Source organism: Lynx canadensis, chromosome B4 (genome assembly GCF_007474595.2).
Source record: "Lynx canadensis isolate LIC74 chromosome B4, mLynCan4.pri.v2, whole genome shotgun sequence".
Classification (NCBI taxonomy): domain Eukaryota; kingdom Metazoa; phylum Chordata; class Mammalia; order Carnivora; family Felidae; genus Lynx; species Lynx canadensis.
Window position 1 is genome coordinate 12,633,361 of NC_044309.1, and position 19,917 is coordinate 12,653,277.

Genomic DNA, 19,917 nt, shown 5'->3' on the forward strand with positions numbered 1-19,917 from the left:
AATCTCTGTTTATACATCTGCTGTGGACCCTGTGTGATAGTCCCAGCTCACGGAGCCCCCGCTGCTTTCAGAGGTCTGTGCTGCTGTGCAGGGAGTGGATACAGTTGCGGGTTGGATTATGAAAAACCACTTAACCTCCATCTTCTTTGTGACCACCTGTGGAGAAGACTGGGTCTAAAGGTGACTCAAACTGGAGTTGGTGTCAGTGCATCAAAAAACCTACCTGGTAATTCCAGATCTGAAATGTATTAATTTCCAGTGCACAAAGGTTGCAAAGGCATGTTTGTCTTTTTACTCACAGGATTAGCTTTGGTTTCTGTTTTTCCAGGACATTTGTGGCCCTGGGAAGGGCAATCGGTCACCTCATATTTGAATTTCTTTTGTTTGAATAATGGGAATGGTAATACTTTCAACATGCTCAGGACATGGATGAAGATTATGTCATAAAGGGCTGTGAAATACTTTAAAAATATGGACCAACCCAGTATTTTTGCTTTTCTGATCTCTTTCTTTTTAGGCTAATGATGCTTATCTTCAGATGGCCATTGGAAATGCCCCTTGGCCCATAGGGGTCACTATGGTTGGTATCCATGCCAGAACTGGTAGAGAAAAGATCTTTTCTAAGCATGTTGCACATGTTTTAAACGATGAAACACAGCGGAAATATATTCAGGTAAGCAGTTGGGAGGGAATGAAATTGCTCTGGAGGTTAACATGCTCCGATTCCCAAATCGTAAATTTTGAGAGCAGGAGAAGAATTCTAGCAAATTGGACATAGCACGATAGGACACAAGTCCGCTTTTCCTGAGTACTTGTATTTAAGACCTCTTCACTGCATAAAATGGAGCCCTTGTAAGTTTCATACATAATGCAAGGCAGGGTGAGGGGTTGTACTTTAATTACCATAGCACTGAAATAATGCTACTTCATTTGGTTTTGGGAGTTCAGTGAAGAAGGACAAATTTAGACTGTTTAGCAGTAAATCTCACTTTGTCACTTCCCAGCTAGATTTAACATCTACAGGGTTAAAAAGAAGGAATGAATAGTAAAAATTTGGGCTTAATGAATGTAATTATTTGTCAGTAACATTTAGACAGAAACAGGTCTCAAATGTTGATAGTTTATTTTCGTACAGTCCTATATGCCTCATATAAACTTGTTTGCATTATTGTTGGGCAAAACTTTTTTTCTTAGTGGGGAAAAAAGTCAACTGTTACGCAGCTTTTGCCAAATTGTCAAAAGTCCCAGATTGTGTCTGTATAATGACTTATGCCGGATGTTACTTTTGAAGCTTGAAGATGATACTGGGGAAGTTCACTTAAAATGTAAAATCCACTTAAAATGCATAACGTGCTTTCAGATTTTGTGCCAGGGAACAATTATTACCATATTCATGAATTATCTTGCTATGTGATTTCAGTTCCAAGTGCTAAAGATTAACTTGTGTGTCATGCTTTATGCCTTATTCATACATATTAGCATTTTCAAATAGGAGTTCAACTCACTCCCTAATATGAATTGTAGAATTTATAGAGTCCAAAAATAACTTGTTGAAATTCAAAGACCTTTCCATTTTTTAATAATAACCAGTGACTGTATTGAAGGCAAAAAGCTTTTATTTGGGGGGGGAAAAAGTCATTTGGCTTTAACAATAAAAAAATTTCCAGTTGTTAAATGTGTTGTGTTCAACTGTACCATAGCCAGAGCCATAGTGTGTATAACTACATAAATTGTCTCAAAGGCAGTATTTTCTTTCTCAGCAGTGGTGTCATTTCTACTTCCCCACAAACTGATTTTCTCCCTAAAATCCATCTAGTAGTTTTTAAGATTTCTGATTTATTTTTGGAAGCTATATAATGACCTTTTTCCCTTCCTTTGGTCTTCGTTTTTAATTGTTCCATTCCCATTTAAAAAATACTCCTTTTTTTCCCCAAGATGATTAGGGAAAATTGGTAAACATACTGAGAACTTCAGGAAGGTATCTGACTTAAACCCAATAATATTGTTGTGGACAGATGTAAATATGGTAATACAGTCAGGTGCATTCCTACCTAGCTGGTTGAGTGTGGGAAGCCGTGGAGTACTGAATAGATCCATGTCTGTTGGGTGGATGCTGGTGAGATGTCATTGGGTCTTAGTCACCTCAAACTGTCCTGTTAAACATTTTAATGACTGGTTTGGTTGACTATACTGAGAGGTTTATTTATTGGATTTATGGACAGCAAGAAACAAGAAAGAGTAGGGTGTGTGTTAAGGTGGAGAAGATGTTGGCATTCCAGAAGTTCTTGAAAGACTGAAGAAAAGAACAGATTCTAAAAAAATAATATTTAAAAAGGATGACCATAAAAAAATCTGGATCCAATGACCTAGTTGCTTGAGTATACAATCTGAGCAATGTATACGAGAAAGGATTGGGGAATTTAGTAGGCTGTACGTGCAATTGAACGAGTAGTATAATATGACTGCTACAAAGTGTAATGATAGCTTGTATTTCATCATTAGACATAATGTAGCGTAGGTTCCAGAAGTCAAGAACATAGTTCTCTGTTATATACCCGATCTAGAACAGTACCTCACTCGTGGGTGCTCAATAAATATTTGCTGAATGAATACCATATGGGACAAGAGATGTGAAAATGTTCCTTTTTTACTCCTTGAAGGAGACCGTTGGAGGGGATCTGAGCACAAGAGCTGTGGATAATAGAGGAGCTCTCTGGTGGGATGGGGAGTAAACTTGGCCTGTAGTTTAGGACCGGGAAAGGTATAGGAAGGAAGGAGGAGCTTTCTAATGAGTGTAAGGAAACAATAGTTCTCTTTTTATTGAACTTTTATTTTGAAATAATTACAGATAGACTCACAAGAAGTTGCAAAAAATAGTACAGAGAAGCTTTTTAACAGGCACAATTGCCCTGAGACAGGAGTAGGGCCACTGGGGAGATGTGAGGGAGATCCCTACCACTTGATGTTTGCAAGCATCAAGTTAACTCTTGCTCTTTTTTCCCTAATGTTTATTCATTTTTTTAAAGTTTATTTACTTTAAGAGAGAGCGAGCAAGCAGGGGAGGAGCAGAGAGAGAGAGAGAGAGAGAGAGAGAGAGAGAGAGAGAGAATCCCAAGCAGGCTCCACACTGTCAGTGCGGAGCCCAGTGTGGGGCTTGGGTCCATGAACCCTGAGGTCATGACCTGAGCTGAAACCAGGAGTCAGATGCTTAATGGACTGAGCCACCCAGGTGCCCCAAATGTTTATTTTTGAGAGAGAGAATAACTGGGGGAGGGGCAAAGAGAGAGGGGGATAGAGCATTCGACGCGGGCTCTGCCCTGATAGCAGTGAGCCCAATGCGGGGCTTGAATTCACAGACCATGAGGTTGTGACCTGAGCTGACGTTGGTCACTCGACTGAGCCACCCAGGCACCCCAGCTCTTGCCCTTGTTGGCCCTTTGATGTCTTTGATTCTTCTCTGTCATTTCCCTTGAGGCCACTGCTTAAACCTAAGGTTGCAAACCCTTATGCTCATGACAGGTAGTAAGTGAGCTGAGTGTTAAACACCTGACCCTCTGACATTTGTTCTCCTACTTTTCATATGGACACAGATAGAAGCATTGTTTCATTTTGTCTCGACTCTGACATGACAGGGGACAGTGCAAGCTAGTGTGAGGTGTCAGCCGATGCTCGCCCCCGGTGCCGCTGGAGTCCCTTCAACTCACGGTTCCCTTGTAGGAATATGGGTCAGTGTTCCATCTTCCTCTCTTTTTAATTAATTTTTTATATGTGCCAAAGATCTTATTTTTTTCCAAGATATTGTGTGCTTCTATTTTTTAAAATATTGGCACCAAATTTAAAAAGTTAGCATTGTGTTTGGACAAACAAAAATGCTGATTTTTGATGTCTTAAAATAAACCTATGGTGGTAAACAGCTCGAGGCCAAAGAATGCTGCCCGTCCCCCCAACCCCCAGTGGCGGAGTTTTATGAAATTCTTGATTGTGATGAGCTGAGTGGTTTGCTAAGCTGTCTTTTGAATCTCCCTCCTTGTTACTTTGGTGTTGAGGTGGGGTTGATTTAGAATATCTTTTTTTTTTTTTTTAATGGACTATCCTTAAAAAAGGGATACATTAAGTATATGAAAGTCAGGGGTTGACAAACTTCATCTTAAAAGATAATAAATATTTTAGGCTTTGCATTTCCTAGGTCTCCATTGGAACTGTTGAACCCTGCAGGCTATAGTGGGAAAGAAACGGGTGGCCTGCGGACCGTAGTTTGCTGACCTCTGGTGACTACCTAGCCCAGACTATTCTATGTTAAGGTATTTGCTGAGTAGGTAATTGTGGAAGTCATTTAATAGGGTCAGTATTTCTTTTTAAACTGAGCTATGATAAACCTAAATGCGTGAGGTGTATCAAACTTAATTGTACAGTCCAGTGATTCCTGATATATGTAATTTTTTTTATCTACATAGGAGAACAAGGTGGAGATACAGAATGTTTCTAGTGGGACCCCAAAAGTTTGTTCATGCCTTTTCCCAGCCCAAATTCTCTTCCCATCAGAAGTGACCATTTTTCGGACTTGTGTTACTATTGGTTAACTTTGCCTGTTTTTGGACATCATGTAATGGAATCTTGGATGTGTGGAAAAATTATTTTTGTATTTAGACATCCCGGTGAGAAATATGTGTGTTAGGAAGTATGGTTGAAAACAATTCAGGAGGCTATTTTATAGTACTGGGATTTCATCTTTGGGTTTTCTGCAAACCTCTATAGAATTTAAACTGCGAAAGTTGTTTGAAGTGTTCTCTTGCTCACAAAAATTACACACACCACAGGGAGGATGTTTTCACCGTGCAGATCAAAGAAAAGTTGTATAGTTTATTATCTGGTCTCAAATCTGAGGTTAGATTCAAATTGGTGGTAGTAACTTTAAGAACTTTGTTTGTTCTGCCAAATGCAGATGTAACCTTTGGCCCAGATTTGAGTAAAGCTTCTTGTATACAGATTATAGGAGGCTCTTGGTTATTTAGAGACCTTATAATTCAGTAATTTAAAGACCTCTCTTGAAAAGGTTCATATCTTGGGCATGCTTGTCCGTAAAGAAGAGAAGGAAGAAAGGCTGAAATTGTCATCAGGCGGCTCTGCTCTGCAGGCTCACTTGCCGTGTTTCTTCGCCTTGGCCTGTGGCCCGGAAACCTGGCTTTTGTCAGTGACATTGACAGTCTCCCTTGCTTTTTGGCTTCCGTTGGATTGGTAGTGAGAGAGGCTCGAAGGCATTTTGTAGGTGGGAGAAGAACAGGTCAGAAGTATTGATGTCCCTGGCTTCCTCCCTGTGGGGTCAGTGAGGGCTGATGGCATCCCCTCCCCAAGGCCTTGTCTTCTCTCAGGAGGCCATCTCCATACAGTTACTTCTGGGTTTCGGTAACTACAGTCCTTCTTGCCCCTTCAGAGCACAGGCTGGCTACAGCTTCCCAGTAGTGCTAGTTCGGGGACACTCTGCTGTCTCTTGTTGGGCCCAAGTCCTGCCCATGCCTTTGCAAAATTGTTGGAATTACTGCCATCACATGTTCAAGTTTGATCATGCTCTTTGTTTCCTGATGATAGTGTCCTGAATACATGTAGATTAATTGATCTGTGTACTGTATTATAACACAGATTTCTTTGGTGATTAGATGATGAAGGAATAATACTCCTTCCAAATACTTTTCATGAGGTTTCACTGTTATGAAAGGCAAATGTCCTGTAATCTTCTCTGGTGAGTTGTTGTCAGTAAGCCAGATTAGTAAATTCCCTAGTAAAGACATCATGTCAACATTTTCTGTCGATTAGTTCAATCTATATTTCAGGTTCTGGGTATGTTTCGCCTACACTAGGATTTGCCAGATTTACTTGTTCATGGAATATTTGTGAATTTATAATCATGTGTTGCCGAAAATGGTATAGCAGAAACTTGCATTACTGCACTGAGTGGCACAACTTGATCTGTATGTCGAATATACAGTATCACGGTTAGCTGCTAAACATTCCCTATGCGTCCCTATGCAAATTATACGTCACACTTGTGGGCCGTGTGGCTTCATGCTACCTCCTGGTGTTCTTGGCTGTGCTACACCGTTTCTTAAAGGCAAGTTATCTCATGATAACAAACTGTTTACCATGTAGTACTCTCTGCTATATTACATTTTTAGAGAAAAATACGGCTAGCATTTATCAATCATACACATCACCTTTTAATATCATGGAATGCCAGTGTTCGGTAGAAACACATTTTGGGGAATGCTGATCTAAGCTGTGTGTGTTTCGTTTCAACTGGCAGCTTCACTGATAACAAATATTTAACTTGGGGTATTACATCATCTGTTTCTTAACTACATGCATGAAAAAAAGTCAGATTGCCTCGTCCCCTGAAAGCGTGGTAATCAAATAAAGGAAATCTTTGCCCAAATCGGTCCTTTGGTATAAATTTTCACCTAACTTAGCTAAGCGGGCAAATGCTGTTTTCAGAATGGGATTATCACTGGTCATTGTACTTTGTTGTTACTTTCTGTGAAATAATGAATGAGCCTGTGAACTGGAAATACGTTCTCTTCCAGAAAAGAAGCATCCAGACAGGTGAGAAAGAGAGCAGCTCTGTTCTTACTGTAAACTATAAAGGCACAGTGAGTCAGTCCCAGGTTACCACTTGTCTCTAAAGTTCCATTGAGTTCTGCAGATACTGGAAATTTTTATACTTTTAGCACTTGCAGTGGGACTTTTCATCATCCCAAGTAGTGAGATCCAGATGAGTTACTTAAAAGGCTAGCATGAGTTATTTAGATGAATGCAATTTTAATGGTGTTCTTGTGTGAAAAGAATTCCGGTAAACAGTTTTTGAAGGATTGGTTTTTTCATGCTTAACTGTGGGTGTTACTTGAAACTGTAGAGATTAACTTTTAATCATTAAGTACACATTTTTTTGAACATCACACTTGAGGTCAAATGAGTATTCCTTCAGTCCGAAGTCAGGATTCGTTTTTAACTTAATTTTCTCATGTAAATTCATTCCTTTATTAGAACTTGGGCAGTTCGTTGCTAGAATTTTAAGTAGCTAGGTGGAAAATGGCACTCATCCCTTACTCTTGACATTCTCGGGCTGTATCACTAAATGGATCTGTGCTTTCATTTTCAAGGCTTTGTTCTTATAGTGTAGAATAGTGACAGGGACAGAAATAATTTCATGAAGTGTCTTCTCTGCACATTGTACAAAGATTACTTAAAAGCAACGACATTAAGTCCTAGTAACTAATGAGAGTTTGTAAAAGAAAAGGCAAATCCAGCTAAAGAATTGTGATTGTAGTTTGGTTTGGTTTTAGAAAATTATTATTTTCTGCAATAAAAAAATTGCTAATTTTTTAGTGGATGCACATTGATATAATAATCGTTCATTGATTTGTCTGGGTGTAAACTTTCATTTTGCAGGATTCATATCCTGTATCACATGCAGGTACTCCACACTGTACCTATATTGGGTGTGTGTGTGTGTGTGTGTGTATATATATATATTTAATGTTTTATTTCGTTTTGAGAGAGAGTATGAATGAGCGGGGGAGGGGCAGAGAGAGAGGGGACAGAGAATCTGAAGCAGGCTCTGTGTTGACAGCAGCAAGCCTGATATGGGGCTCGAACTCACAAACTGTGAGATCTTGACCCCAGCTGGAGTTGGACCCACAACAGACTGAGCCTCCCAGATGCCTCTATATTTGATATTTTTATACTTTATCTATAATATTCTATAATGCTTTAATTAGATTTTTTAAACATTGTGAAATATACATAAAATTTACCATATTAATCACTTATAAGTGTACAGTCCATTAATTTGTGTAGATATTTTTCTAGAAACATACTGATTTAAAAAAAACCAGTTTGGTTGAATTTGTTTGGGGGGGAGTTATTAAGGAGCCATTAATACAAACTCTGTAGAATCTGGAAAGGTCAAGATGTGGGGCTGTTTGGCACTTCTAAAAGTCCAGTCTATGGGATGGGGCTAAAAACGAGGAATAGTGGCTGAGAATTAGGATATGTAATCCAGAGGTTCCTTCTGCCTTACCCACGTGGGCCCTACTGCCCTTCTCCTCTAGCAGAAGACAAGTTAACCTTGTGAGGGATTTGTACTATTCAGGAAGGTTGACCTGCCATGGTGAAAACAGGATGCTGAAGTGAAAGCCTCTGTATTAACAGATGAGACCTGTAGTTCCTCCTCTCCCTGGGTTCCTGTGATGCTGGAAGCCTGCTCAGGAATTTAGAGGATTCTTCTCTGTGAACTGACTCAAGAGAACAGAGAAAATACTAACATTTAGTATTTCTCCAGTGACAAAACGAGATTGCTGCCGTATTGTACCCACATGAAGTTCTGTTCTTGACCAGCCCTGCCCATTCAGGGACTTTCCCTTAGCTCTCCAGTGCCTTGTTCATAAATACAAATGTTTACCAAGGACCTTCAGACCTTTAGAGAAAGTTTACAGTGTGAAAGAGACCAAATTAGAAAACACATAGAAACACATAGAAAAAAAGGAATTCAGAGATAGAGCTGTAGTATAAAGAACAGGAAAAAACAAAAACCCTTCAATTAAAAGCTTAATTAATATCTTTAGGTAAGGCTGTAACCATGAAGTAAGATTATGCCACAAAGAAAAGTCAGAATCAGAATGACCTCTTAGAAATCAAACATTACAGCAGAAATGTAAAAGTTAAAAGAGAAGGATAAGAGAACGAGGGAATCAGTCTAGAGGATCACACTATTCAGATTCCAGGAAAAAGTGAACAGAGAAATTCAGAGAAATCTGAGTAATAGCAAATGAATAGGAAAGATCTCCCATCAAGGCCTAACACAGTAAAACCCTGGAAGGCTAACGATAATGAAAAGACTTTAAATGCTTCTGGAGAAAAGAAACAGGTGGTTTACAAAGATTCGGGAATTAAAAAGCTGTTGCCCTTCTCATTAGCAGTACTGGAAGCTGCGAGACCATGAAACAATACCTGGGTAACAGAAGGAAAATAATTTTCAACTCAGTCATATTCCTGTCTAAACTGGCAATTAAGTGTGAAGATAGGCTAAAGAAATTTTCAGACGAGTCTCAGAATGTTTTAAAAATGTGACCTCTCAAATACTCTTCCTTGGAATCATTATAACTAACATTTATTTAGTACCTACTGTGTGCTTCACTTCACTTGAGAGCAATAATATGAGGTTGATGGGATAATTTCTGTTTTACAAGTGGGGAAACGGGGCCATGGAGAAGTTAGTTCCCAAGGCCACACAGCTAGTAAGTGTTGGAGTTCGGGTTTGAACGTGGGTAATCCTCACTCCACTGTGTTGGATTGCCTCTACTTGAGGATGTGCTCCACCAAGATGAGGGAGGGAGATAAAAAAGATCCAGGAAACCAGATCCAGCACAGGATTGGGGTTGGAAGGAACTGCCCGGGTGAAGGGGAAGGCATGCTCTAGGATAGTCACAGTGCAAAGAGATCTGGAATTCATTTGTTCTAGGTTGGAACACCTAGAGGGCTCCAGGAGAAAAATGGAACAGATGCATTACCTGTTGTGTTCAGTCATTTTGAGTGTAGTTTCACTGTGGAAGAGTGAAATGGTGATACCTACATAAACAAGCAAAAAGATAGGGAAAGATATGAAAGGACGTACTGTCATAGTATACTCTGTGGCTCTGCTTTGAACAACATTTGGGTAGACATCTGCAGTAAATCCTGAATATTGCATTCACTAGTAATTGTATTTGGGGAAGATAGGAAAGAGAAATTGTGTGTGTGTGTGTGTGTGTGTGTGTGTGTGTGTGTGTGTGTGTCTGTCTGTCTGTCTGTGAGGGGCCAGTGGGTGTGGTTTAAGGATTAACCGTCCAGACAGAAAAAGTCAAGCACTGTCAGTATAGTGTTTAGAAAGATGGCAGTAAATACCGAAAGAAACACTTAAGAGATTTGAAATGATTATCTCTGGGGTGCTGGAATGGGGGATTGGAAAGGGTGAGGCAGAGGACTGCCATTATTTAAGTAATATGTGACTTTAAGAAAATAATGATATATATACAAAACAAGGAGTTATTGCTTAGTCCATATCCTGTGTGTTGGCAAACCTTGATGGTTCTACATTCACAGTGTATCTGCAGTCTGTTCCCTTCTCACCACCGTCACTGCTGCCACCTGGGGTCGGCCACCGACGTCTCTTGTTTGGATTATTGCAGCGTCTCCTGCCTGGGCTCGGAGCTCCTACCCTTGCCCTTCCCCTTTTTTTCCTTTTAAGATTTTATTTTTAAGTAACCTCTACACCGAACACAAGGCTCGAACTCACGACCCTGAGATCAAGAGCTGCGTGCTCCACTGACTGAGCCAGCGAGGCGCCCCGTATCTTTGCCCCTCTTCAGTATCTGCACAGCACCCAGAGTGATCCATTAAAGTATGAATCGGATTATGGTGCTGTCTTGCCCATAGCTCTGCAGTGGTTCCCCGGTTCATGTGGAGTTAAAGCCAGAGTCCTTCTGGCCACACCCCATATGCACACACGCCTCTTCCCTGCTTTGTTTTTCTCCAGAGCATTTATCATAATCTCACATGAGGTGGTTTACATATTCGTTTTGTTTCTTGTCTGCGTTCCCTCATTGGAATATAATCTCAATGTGTGGGATTTTTTTCTGCTTTGTTCCCTGTGTTCTCTCAGCCTGGAACAGTGGTTGGCACCCTGTCGGTACTGAAAAAAGATTTATTAAATATATGTATTGCTTACATGGAAATAAAAATGATATTTAATAGCACCAGTTTGTTTTTTTTTTTTTAATTTTTTTTTTCAAGGTTTTTTAATTTATTTTTGGGACAGAGAGAGACAGAGCATGAACGGGGGAGGGGCAAAGAGAGAGGGAGACACAGAATCGGAAACAGGATCCAGGCTCCGAGCCATCAGCCCAGAGCCTGACGCGGGGCTCGAACTCACGGACCGCGAGATCGTGACCTGGCTGAAGTCGGACGCTTAACCGACTGCGCCACTCAGGCGCCCCATAATAGCACCAGTTTTTAAGAAGCTCTTTGCAGTAAGCTAAAGTAAGCAGCTCATTGTCTTACTGGCTTAAGCATCCTCAGGTAATTTGAAACCGAAATCCTGAGGGATCTGGTTGAAATGATTTGTTTCCATTTGGAAAATAACCATATGCTGTCCTGACATTACACCCCTTTAAAAATCTGTGCCGCATCCTATCAATCCTTATTGCAAAAATGTATTGTAATGTTTCGTGGTAACTATTTATGACTCACAGTGTTGAATTTCACAACCTTGTGGCAGCTAAGATTTCAGACAGGATACTGGTATTTATTTTTAAGTCCTAGAATCTGTTTAGTGGGGTTAAATAAGCATCACAAATATCTTCTGTAAGGAGCAAACAGCCAAGTTTCCATTTCTGACAAGAAAAACTACCTCCAGCAGTCCTAACACCAGTCTGCCTTTCATTTGCTCGTAATAATTCTTGCCATGTTTCGTGGCTGACTGAGACTATTTGGATTTCATCAGGGTGTTCTTTCTTAGCCTTCTCTCTTCTCACCTATTTGTTCGGAAAAGTTAAGATGCCAGATTAGTGCTATCACATCTATTTCCATGGCTACAAATCACAATTCTGCATACACATGATGAGAATTCCCAGCAGGAGAAGCTGGACTGTGAGAGGGAATGGTCTTTATCCTAAAGCAAATACCTGGTTAGCACAGGGGACAACGATGAGAAGACGTAAACGCGGAGCAGAGCGAATCACATGGTCTGTCTGTGCACCGCCTGCAGGTGCCGTCTTGGATATTGGCTGAAAGATACCTTCCAGACTCCTGGTTTTTAAGTCCCAGAATGTGGACGCTCTTTGAATCTACAGAAGGACCTTGAGTAAAATGTTTGAAAATCATGATTCTCTGATGTTGCATCTGATCGATTATAGTTCAGTTCATAGAAGGGAGTTACATTGATTGGTGTTGTCTAGTTACTGTGGCCCTGAAGAGATTTTGCAGGGACTTTTTGTTGTTACTGCTTGTTTCGCTTTGCTTTTGGTGATGTCCCTGAGCTTGAACTTTGTTTGCATACTTACGTGATTACAGAGTAGGAGTTCTAAATGCTTGATGTTTTAGAGCCCTCTTACATCACCGTACGTTTCTAGGCACTGTTTTGCCCTTTCTCCTCAGACTGCCAGGGACGCCCTGTTGTGATTGTGTTGTGTAATGATAGCCACACATTGCTTTTCCTGCTAGCCATGAAGCCCTGTCTCGTTGTGAGAGCTGATGATATTTCATCATGTCATTTTGAGGAAAGAAAATGAATCCTGAGAGAACACTAGTTAAGTATCAGGCAGTGTGCTGTATACACTTCCATATTCAGTATCGATAGAGCTCTGACCATAGTCTGCCTATGGCCTGTGATAGGATCTCACCGTTCTTGTTAGTGTGGTAGGAACTGGGTGGTTTCAGTTCTTGTGAACCTAGGGTGAGAAACCTTAACATAATTTGTGCCAAAAGTTGCCTTGTGAGTCATTAAAATTAAGCACTGCTATTCTTGGTGGTGGTGGTTTATATATAGAACTCAATAAAACATTGGACAGATCACCTCCTTGTAAGCAAGGAAGTTTATAGACTGGTAGGTGAAAGAGTTAATAGGATTCATCGCTGGTTTGCAGAGCTCTTCCCGGAATTGTTCCGGACACTGGAGAGGTCTATCGTGGCATGTTGCAGGTTTCTGTTCTTGTCCCTCTGCTGTGTGTGAACTTGGGTCATGACTTAGTGATTGCTCAGTGGTGGATGAGAAAGCTAAGAGGAATGACTAAAAACCAGTTGCCAGCCAAGGATGTTGAAAGATCACAGATTGAAGGATGAGCTGAAAGAGACCAAATCAGTTTTAATAGTGACAGTTCTTGTCATCCATTTAAAGTCACTGCAGAGTTACTGGCTGGTTGAGAACTGGCCTAACTGCAGAAGAGATAGAAGGCACTTGAAATTTGTGAGGTCCTGGCAATTCTGTGTATCGTAGTTGCCTGAAGAGAATCAAAGCATGATAGCCGATGCCAGAACAGGGTCAGTGCAGGAGTACCTCTGCTGAATTCCGAAGGATCGGCCGAGTCACGTGTGGGATTTGTATTCTGTTTTTTCGATGATATTAGAATGTTTTTATCGGCGTGCCTGCATAGGTCGGTTGGTTGAGTGTCTGACTCTTGGTTTCAGCTAGGGTCATGACCTCAGGGTCATGAGATCGAACCCCATGTTGGGCTCCGTGCTGTGTGTGGAGACTGCTTAAGGTTCTCTCTCCCTCTCCCTTTCTCCCTCTCCCTCTCTTCCTCCCCCACTTCTCACTCTCTCTCTAAAAAAAAAAATCTTAAATGCTTTTATCATGTAATATTTGGTATACACAAAAGAATACATGTAATACATAAGTTATGAAATAAATAATATCTAAAGGCCTTATTCCTAGCTTAAGAACTAGATCGTTGACTCTGTTTCCCTCCTCTACCCCAGAAGTAATTGTTACCCTGAATTTGTTTGTTGTTGCCTTGCTTTTTCAAAAGTAATTCCACCACACTCTGTGTATATTTATAAGCAGTACCTTTTGTTTAACAGTTTTTCAGTTTCATTAAAATGACATTATACTTACGTAGATTTGCCGCTTGCTTTTCATATTCAACGTTGTTTCTAAGGTGTATGTGTATCAGTTGTTCTCAACCAGAATCCCTCATCGACACAGTTCCCTCAGGCAGCACAGAAGGTGACTTGTGACTGTCTTCTCATTTGTCACAAGGAATGTACATACGCAGGACTTGTTAGATACAAAGGAGAGCTGCTGTCTCAGTACGTACAGTGGGTGCTTGAGCTGGGCTTACCTCTGCGGTGGAACCTGCTGGAGTTCTGGCTAGTTCATTTTTACTGTTGTCACATGTTCCTTTGGTGGCCACACTAGACCGTATTCACACATTCTCCTCTTGCGGACATTTGGGTTTCCAGTGCTCTGTTGTGAAGGTGTTGTGCTTCTCTTGGGTGCACGTGAGCAAACACTTCTCTGCGTGTGCATCTGAGTGGTCTTGCTGGGGGCTGCTACACTGGAGTGGAGACTCTGGTAAACCATCGAGTACTGAGAAGGGCAATTAAGAATGCTAGTTCATAACCAGTCCTTATTTTCCTTATTTGCTTAGGGTTTGAAGAGGTTAATGACCATCTGCCAGAAGCACTTCCCTACAGATCCATCAAAATGTGTGGAGTACAATGCGCTGTGAAATCTGTGTGTGGCGTATAAGTGACGAGAAACTGAAGCGAGCATGGGACGGACTTCTGGAATTACCAACAGGAATGAGGGGAGAAGAAAAAAGGAGTTTCTTGAGTTTGAGTTCTACCTAATGCAGTCCTCTTGGTTTTAAGAAACAGCGTTGGCTCTCATATCACATCTGGCTGCAAACTGATTTTTGTGTCATTTGCTTTAATCAAAAAATTAAGTTCTGAAGACTTTTCCTTGTAATTTAAATGTGTAGACAACTGTCACAGAAGGGGGTTTAAAATGACTCTTTCCCTCAAACCTGAGAGTTGGCAGGTGATTATGAAGGAACATTTAAGGATGGACTTAATTATTTCTGTAAAATATGGTAATTTTCACATTGTCTTTTATGTAGTATTTATAAAAGATATTTTTATATATTTCAATGAAAATATGGAACCATTTAATGAAACTTTATAGTCCTTAAATGTTGCTGAACTTTTGCCATCTTGCAGTAGAATTTGAATGTAAATGTTATCACTGTGGAGTGTTGTTTTCTGGCATTTCAAGGCTTTTGCCTCGTAAGGAGTGTAAATCTTAATGTTCGTCATCACTTGGGACAGATAGAATTAATAGGAAATAGAAGTTTGAAAAAGATGGTATCCCAACAGGAGTTTAAATTACATAAACCCAGTGCATCAAGGTTCAAGGTGGGGAAATGGATTGTCAAGCCAGCCAAGGATGGGGACATTTTGATGCCACTGGTTCTTCCCAGAATAGGCCTGCCTGCCCGTGTCGCCGTCCCCGGGCCCGCGGAGGACTGCGGCTCCCAGCTGCCAGCTGCCCGGCAGAGGAGCGGGATTCCGGGACCCTTGTTACTGCCCGAGTCCTAGGTCACGGGTCTGATTTTCCTCAGATGAGGACTTCTGAAGCTCACGGTGTCCTACCCAGATCATGGTGACGAATGGCTATGCCCGGGAAGTCGAGAGGACTCCGTTCCCGGAGGAAGGTGGGTGAGCGGAATACACCTGACTTGGTGGAGTGGCGCCATCGGACGGCAGCCAGGCGGGGGCTCCCAAGCCACAACTTCCAAGCTGGAGATTCCAGCGCTCCGCCCCCCGAGCGCGCCACCGTGGGCGAGTAACTTCATGTCCTCAGCCTCATTTTCCCTGTCTGCAGTGGTAGTTACTAAGCGTAGTATACATCTTGGAGCGCCGTTGTGTTAAAGTGAAATAAAATGCTTAGCGCACTGCCTGGCGAATGAGACCTCCGTGAATATTGGTCGTTGCGTCCTGGTCGTTAGCGTGTAGCCAGAGTAGCTTTGGCGAGGCCTGCGTTGAGAGGCCGCGCGTGCTCACAGAAGGGTGGCGGCAGTAACGGTGGTGGTAGCAGCAGCAGCCTTCGTAGCGGACACGTTCGTTAAGGCTCTGTGGCTTAGGCCTCCGTCCGGGCTCGGGACCGCGCCCACCTTCCGCGAGTGCTCAGTTGAAAGGGGGGGAGGATGCGGTAGGAGCCAGGGTCAGCGGAGCAGTAGAAGCGTGTAGATGCACACAGAGGCGCGGTCCCCTCCTCTGGCCCCTTTGGGAAGGCTTGAAAGCCACTCCTGGTCGCCGGTGTATAGCCGTGCCTATCTGATCGTGTCTGCTGTATTTTTGCACAGGGGGGCTGAAGCCCACTGCCCTGATTGAATCAGGCTTACTCCCTACCCCACTCCCCACTTTGGAAACCATTTCTTACGATCAAATTAATTAGAACTTACGGGAGCTTACTCTAGAGCAGATGACAGACTCTCAAAACATAGGACGCTAGTCTAGACTTCAGTTGTATCGTGTTGGGTAGGGCCTGTTGATAAATAGTGTTGCATGAACACTCCCCAGATTACTTTTCTTTATTCACGTCAGGCCACACACAGCACGGTAGTCCGTTAATTTAACGTTGTCTTCCCATTTGCTGTTAACATTTCCACATAAGGAAGAAACTGTATTATGTGACACCAGTACCTTCTAAAATTGATCAGTATGGGTAGAAGGCTTGAAAAAAAAAAATGGTGACATTCTACAGTCCCGTGAATATTAACCATTTTGGGCTTGGGTAGAGGGAAGCAGGTTCATAGAAAAGTTTTCCATTTCCCTGAAATTAAAGGTCTTCTGTTAAGTGCAAATAATCATGTGGCTCTATAGAGTAGTGACCTCCCGCATTCTCCAAATCATGAAAGTTTTAGTTCAGATAGTACATATTCTGGTTTTAGCTGTTTTTAAAACGATAAAGGCATCCTTTAAAAATCAATCATAGTCCTGAAGTAACTGTTCTTTCCCTTTCCTCATTATTGCCAGCCTAGATTCCTGTCAAAGGAGTTCTGTGTCTCTGGATTCAAATTTAATAAAATGCTGGCTTTCTCTCAGAAGTATTACTGCGTTTCTTGGGAATGTTCTTGCCAACTGTAAAGACCGAGCAGTGTTTTTCAGCATTGCAACACAGAGCCTGTGGCAGTTGGGAAGGCAGGGCTCTGCTTTCGGTCTTTGGGGAAAGTTAGGAAAATAAAGTTGAGGCCAAACATGATTGAGAGAGAATGAGGATGGTCCAGATCTCCAGAGAAGGAGGGGGACGCCCCAAGAGACCAGGGCTGACGAAGGCAGCTGTCCCCGGTCACAGAGCTTAGGGATTTGCTGCAGGCTCTGAAGTCAGTGGGAATTTGGAGGAATAGGAAATAGGATTGATGGCAGGGCTTCTTAGCGTTAAGTGCTTCCTTCTGGTGACTTCTGGACCTGCTCTCACACTTCAGGTTGCCTTGGGTTTTGACCTCAGTAAATACTTTAGAAATACAACTGTCTCTTTATTTGAAAGAAAGGAATAATTTATTCTGAGAGGAAGCAGCTTAGAAAAGACCACAGCAAAGTGTTTCGGAGTCTTTGGTAGATTCGAATTTGGGGATTCCTATCGCTGGCCCCTTTTCAGCCACACAGTCACCCCTCTTAATGCTGCTTAACATAGAAGGTGGAAGGTGGGAGAACTTCGGGGGGCAGTTCGAGTGAAAGGGGAGCGTTAAGTTTCAGTGCGGCTGTTTCCTTTGAATCTTGAAGATGTGCCTCCCCGGGGATACTCCCATGAAGCCCCTCGCGGACTAGAAATGCACGGTATGGAATCATACCGCGAGTCTTGAACTATAAGCACTTTCTCACGGCATATTTATGTAAGAGTTTCCAGCTGTCCAGAGCGTCAGGAGCCAGCTTCGGTCCCCCGAGGGTCGCTATGGGAACACTGTTATGGCAACTGGTTTTCATCACAGACTCCGCAGCTCGATTGGCTGAATTATAACCACACGCCAGTACTTCGATGGTTAACGGTGTCCTTAAAGTCTTTTGAAATTTAAAAATAAGTTCTGGTGGTGGAGAATATCCAGGGGGACTGCAGTGCGGCTGGCGGCAGCCATGCGGTGTGAGCTGACCCATTCAAGATTTCGGAGCCATGCTCGTTAAAAAAAAAAAAAAAAAAAAAATGTTTTTTACATTTACCAAAACAGTCTACTATAAAAGCTTTGATGACTTACTTATTTTTCCCCATTGTGAACTCCAGGGTCCTTTGTACAGCTTGCTTGAACTAATAATCCATCGTGATTACTCTATTGAAGCAGGCCACTTGGTTTTGTGGAGTCTCTCCTCCCCACTTTCAGGCACCAGCTTTGAAATAATAGCCTTCTCGGCTTTTCCTCACAGCATTCAGGCTTGGCACGAACTTTCACCGTGGAGAGCAGCTAAGAAGTTTGGAGCTTCTTTTTGAGTATTGTCAGTGACCCTGATCAGAAGCGTTCACCAAGCTTCTGCCGGCAGTGGGCGAGTGTCATTCGCACAGCCCGCCCCCCTCCGCCTCCCCCTCCCCCCCGCCCCCACCCGCCCTCACCCCCCCCTCCCGCCCCCGTGCCTTTCTGAACTCCCAGGTTGACAGCTCGCCCAAACCAAAGTGCCTTTCCTCTCCAACTGCTCTTCCTTAAGCGCTTGGGAGAAATTGCCAACCATTAGCGTTGCAGTCTGAGCCTGTCTTAGAGTTTCTGTCGTCCTGTGAGGTAGGACAGTTAAAACTTGGAACTTTCCCGACCACCACTCAGAGTAAACCGTACAAGCACATAGGTACCTAAATGCATATATAATTGAAACAAAAGCACTTACAGAGTCTTCTCTTGTATTTCTTTTAAAAACATGGTGGTGGTGACCCTAAACTGGTTGACAAACCCATGAATAATGCCTTGTGACTGGCACTTTGAAAACCACCGATTAAAAGGAAGTATCAGTTAAGGAAGAAAATGAGCTGGCAGATGAATTCAGAGCAAAGGGACTCTAATTTTAAAAAGTGTTTTAACCCAGAACTGCTCATGTACAGATAATTTGGATTTAAGAGCATAGTTATGCTGGTTTAACATAATAACAATACATTATTAAACATATTTAGGAAAATTTTTAAAAAGTTTTTTAAATATGGAGGTGTAGAGATCACACTCTGCGTTCGAGGTTAATGTGAAGCATAGAAAATTTAGAACCTTTTAAATGCTAAATCCTTCTGAAGCGGTAATTCTTAGATTTCAAATGAAGAGTCTGTCCACCAAGGGGAGAAAAACCACAACACTGCGTGTGATTGCAGTGTGGATAGATGACCACCTTATGCTGGCTGTCAGTTGTGTAAAGCAAGGTTAAACAAGGTATAAAATAACAGAACCCAGAGGTGGGGTTGGGGTAGAGAAAGATGCAGAGTCTAGTATGCATCAAATATCTGTTGAGGGTTTGCTTTTGCCCTTTATTTATTTTTAATTGAAATTCAAGTTAGTTAACGTACAGTGTAGTATTGGTTTCTGGAAGAGAACCCAGTGATTCATCACTTACCTATAAAACCCAGTGCTCATCCCGACAAGTGCCCTCCTCTTAATCCCCATCACCCATTTAGCCCATCCTCCCACCCATCTCCCCTCCAGCAACCCTCAGGTCGTTCTCTGTATTTAAGAGTCTCTTAGGGTTTGCCTCCCTCTTCTGTTTTTATCTTATTTTTCCTTCCCTTCCCCTGTGTTTATCTGTTTTGTTTCTTAAATTCCACATGTGAGTGAAATCATATGATGATTTGTCTTTCTCTGACTACTTTCGCTTAGTGTAATACCATCTAGTTCCATCCACATTGCAAATGGCGAGATTTCATTCTTTTTGATCACTGAGTAATATTCCTGTGTGTGTGTGTGTGTGTGTGTGTGTGTGTGTGTGTATAGAACACATCTTTTTCCATTCACCAGTCAATGGACATTTGAGCTCTTTCCATATTTTGGTTATTTTATTTATTTAAGTTTATTTTGAATTTTTTTTTTTCAACGTTTATTTATTTTTGGGACAGAGAGAGACAGAGCATGAACGGGGGAGGGGCAGAGAGAGAGGGAGACACAGAATCGGAAACAGGCTCCAGGCTCTGAGCCATCAGCCCAGAGCCTGACGCGGGGCTCGAACTCACGGACCGCGAGATCGTGACCTGGCTGAAGTCGGACGCCCAACCGACTGCGCCACCCAGGCGCCCCAGGTTTATTTTGAGAGAGACAGTGTGAGTGGGGGAGGGGAAGAGAGAGAGAGAGAGAGAGAGAGAGAGAGAGAGAGAGAGAGAGAGAATATCTCCAGCAGGCTCTGTACCTCAGCATGGAGCCTGACTTGGGGCTTGAACTC

General features: G+C 42.2%; 1 protein-coding gene across 3 annotated transcripts in view; it reads left to right on the forward strand.

The window, feature by feature from the left end:
• Nucleotides 1-15,491, forward strand: part of PRPF18 (pre-mRNA processing factor 18) — a 49,169-nt gene extending 33,678 nt beyond the window's left edge. For all 3 annotated transcript variants that reach the window (XM_030321079.1, XM_030321081.1, XM_030321080.1), the window contains 2 exons: nt 518-673; nt 14,175-15,491. In XM_030321079.1, coding sequence (XP_030176939.1) covers nt 518-673; nt 14,175-14,255 — 237 coding nt within the window. In that variant the 3' untranslated portion in view covers nt 14,256-15,491. The remainder of the gene's footprint in view (nt 1-517; nt 674-14,174) is intronic.
• The last annotated feature ends 4,426 nt before the right edge of the window (nt 15,492-19,917 follow it).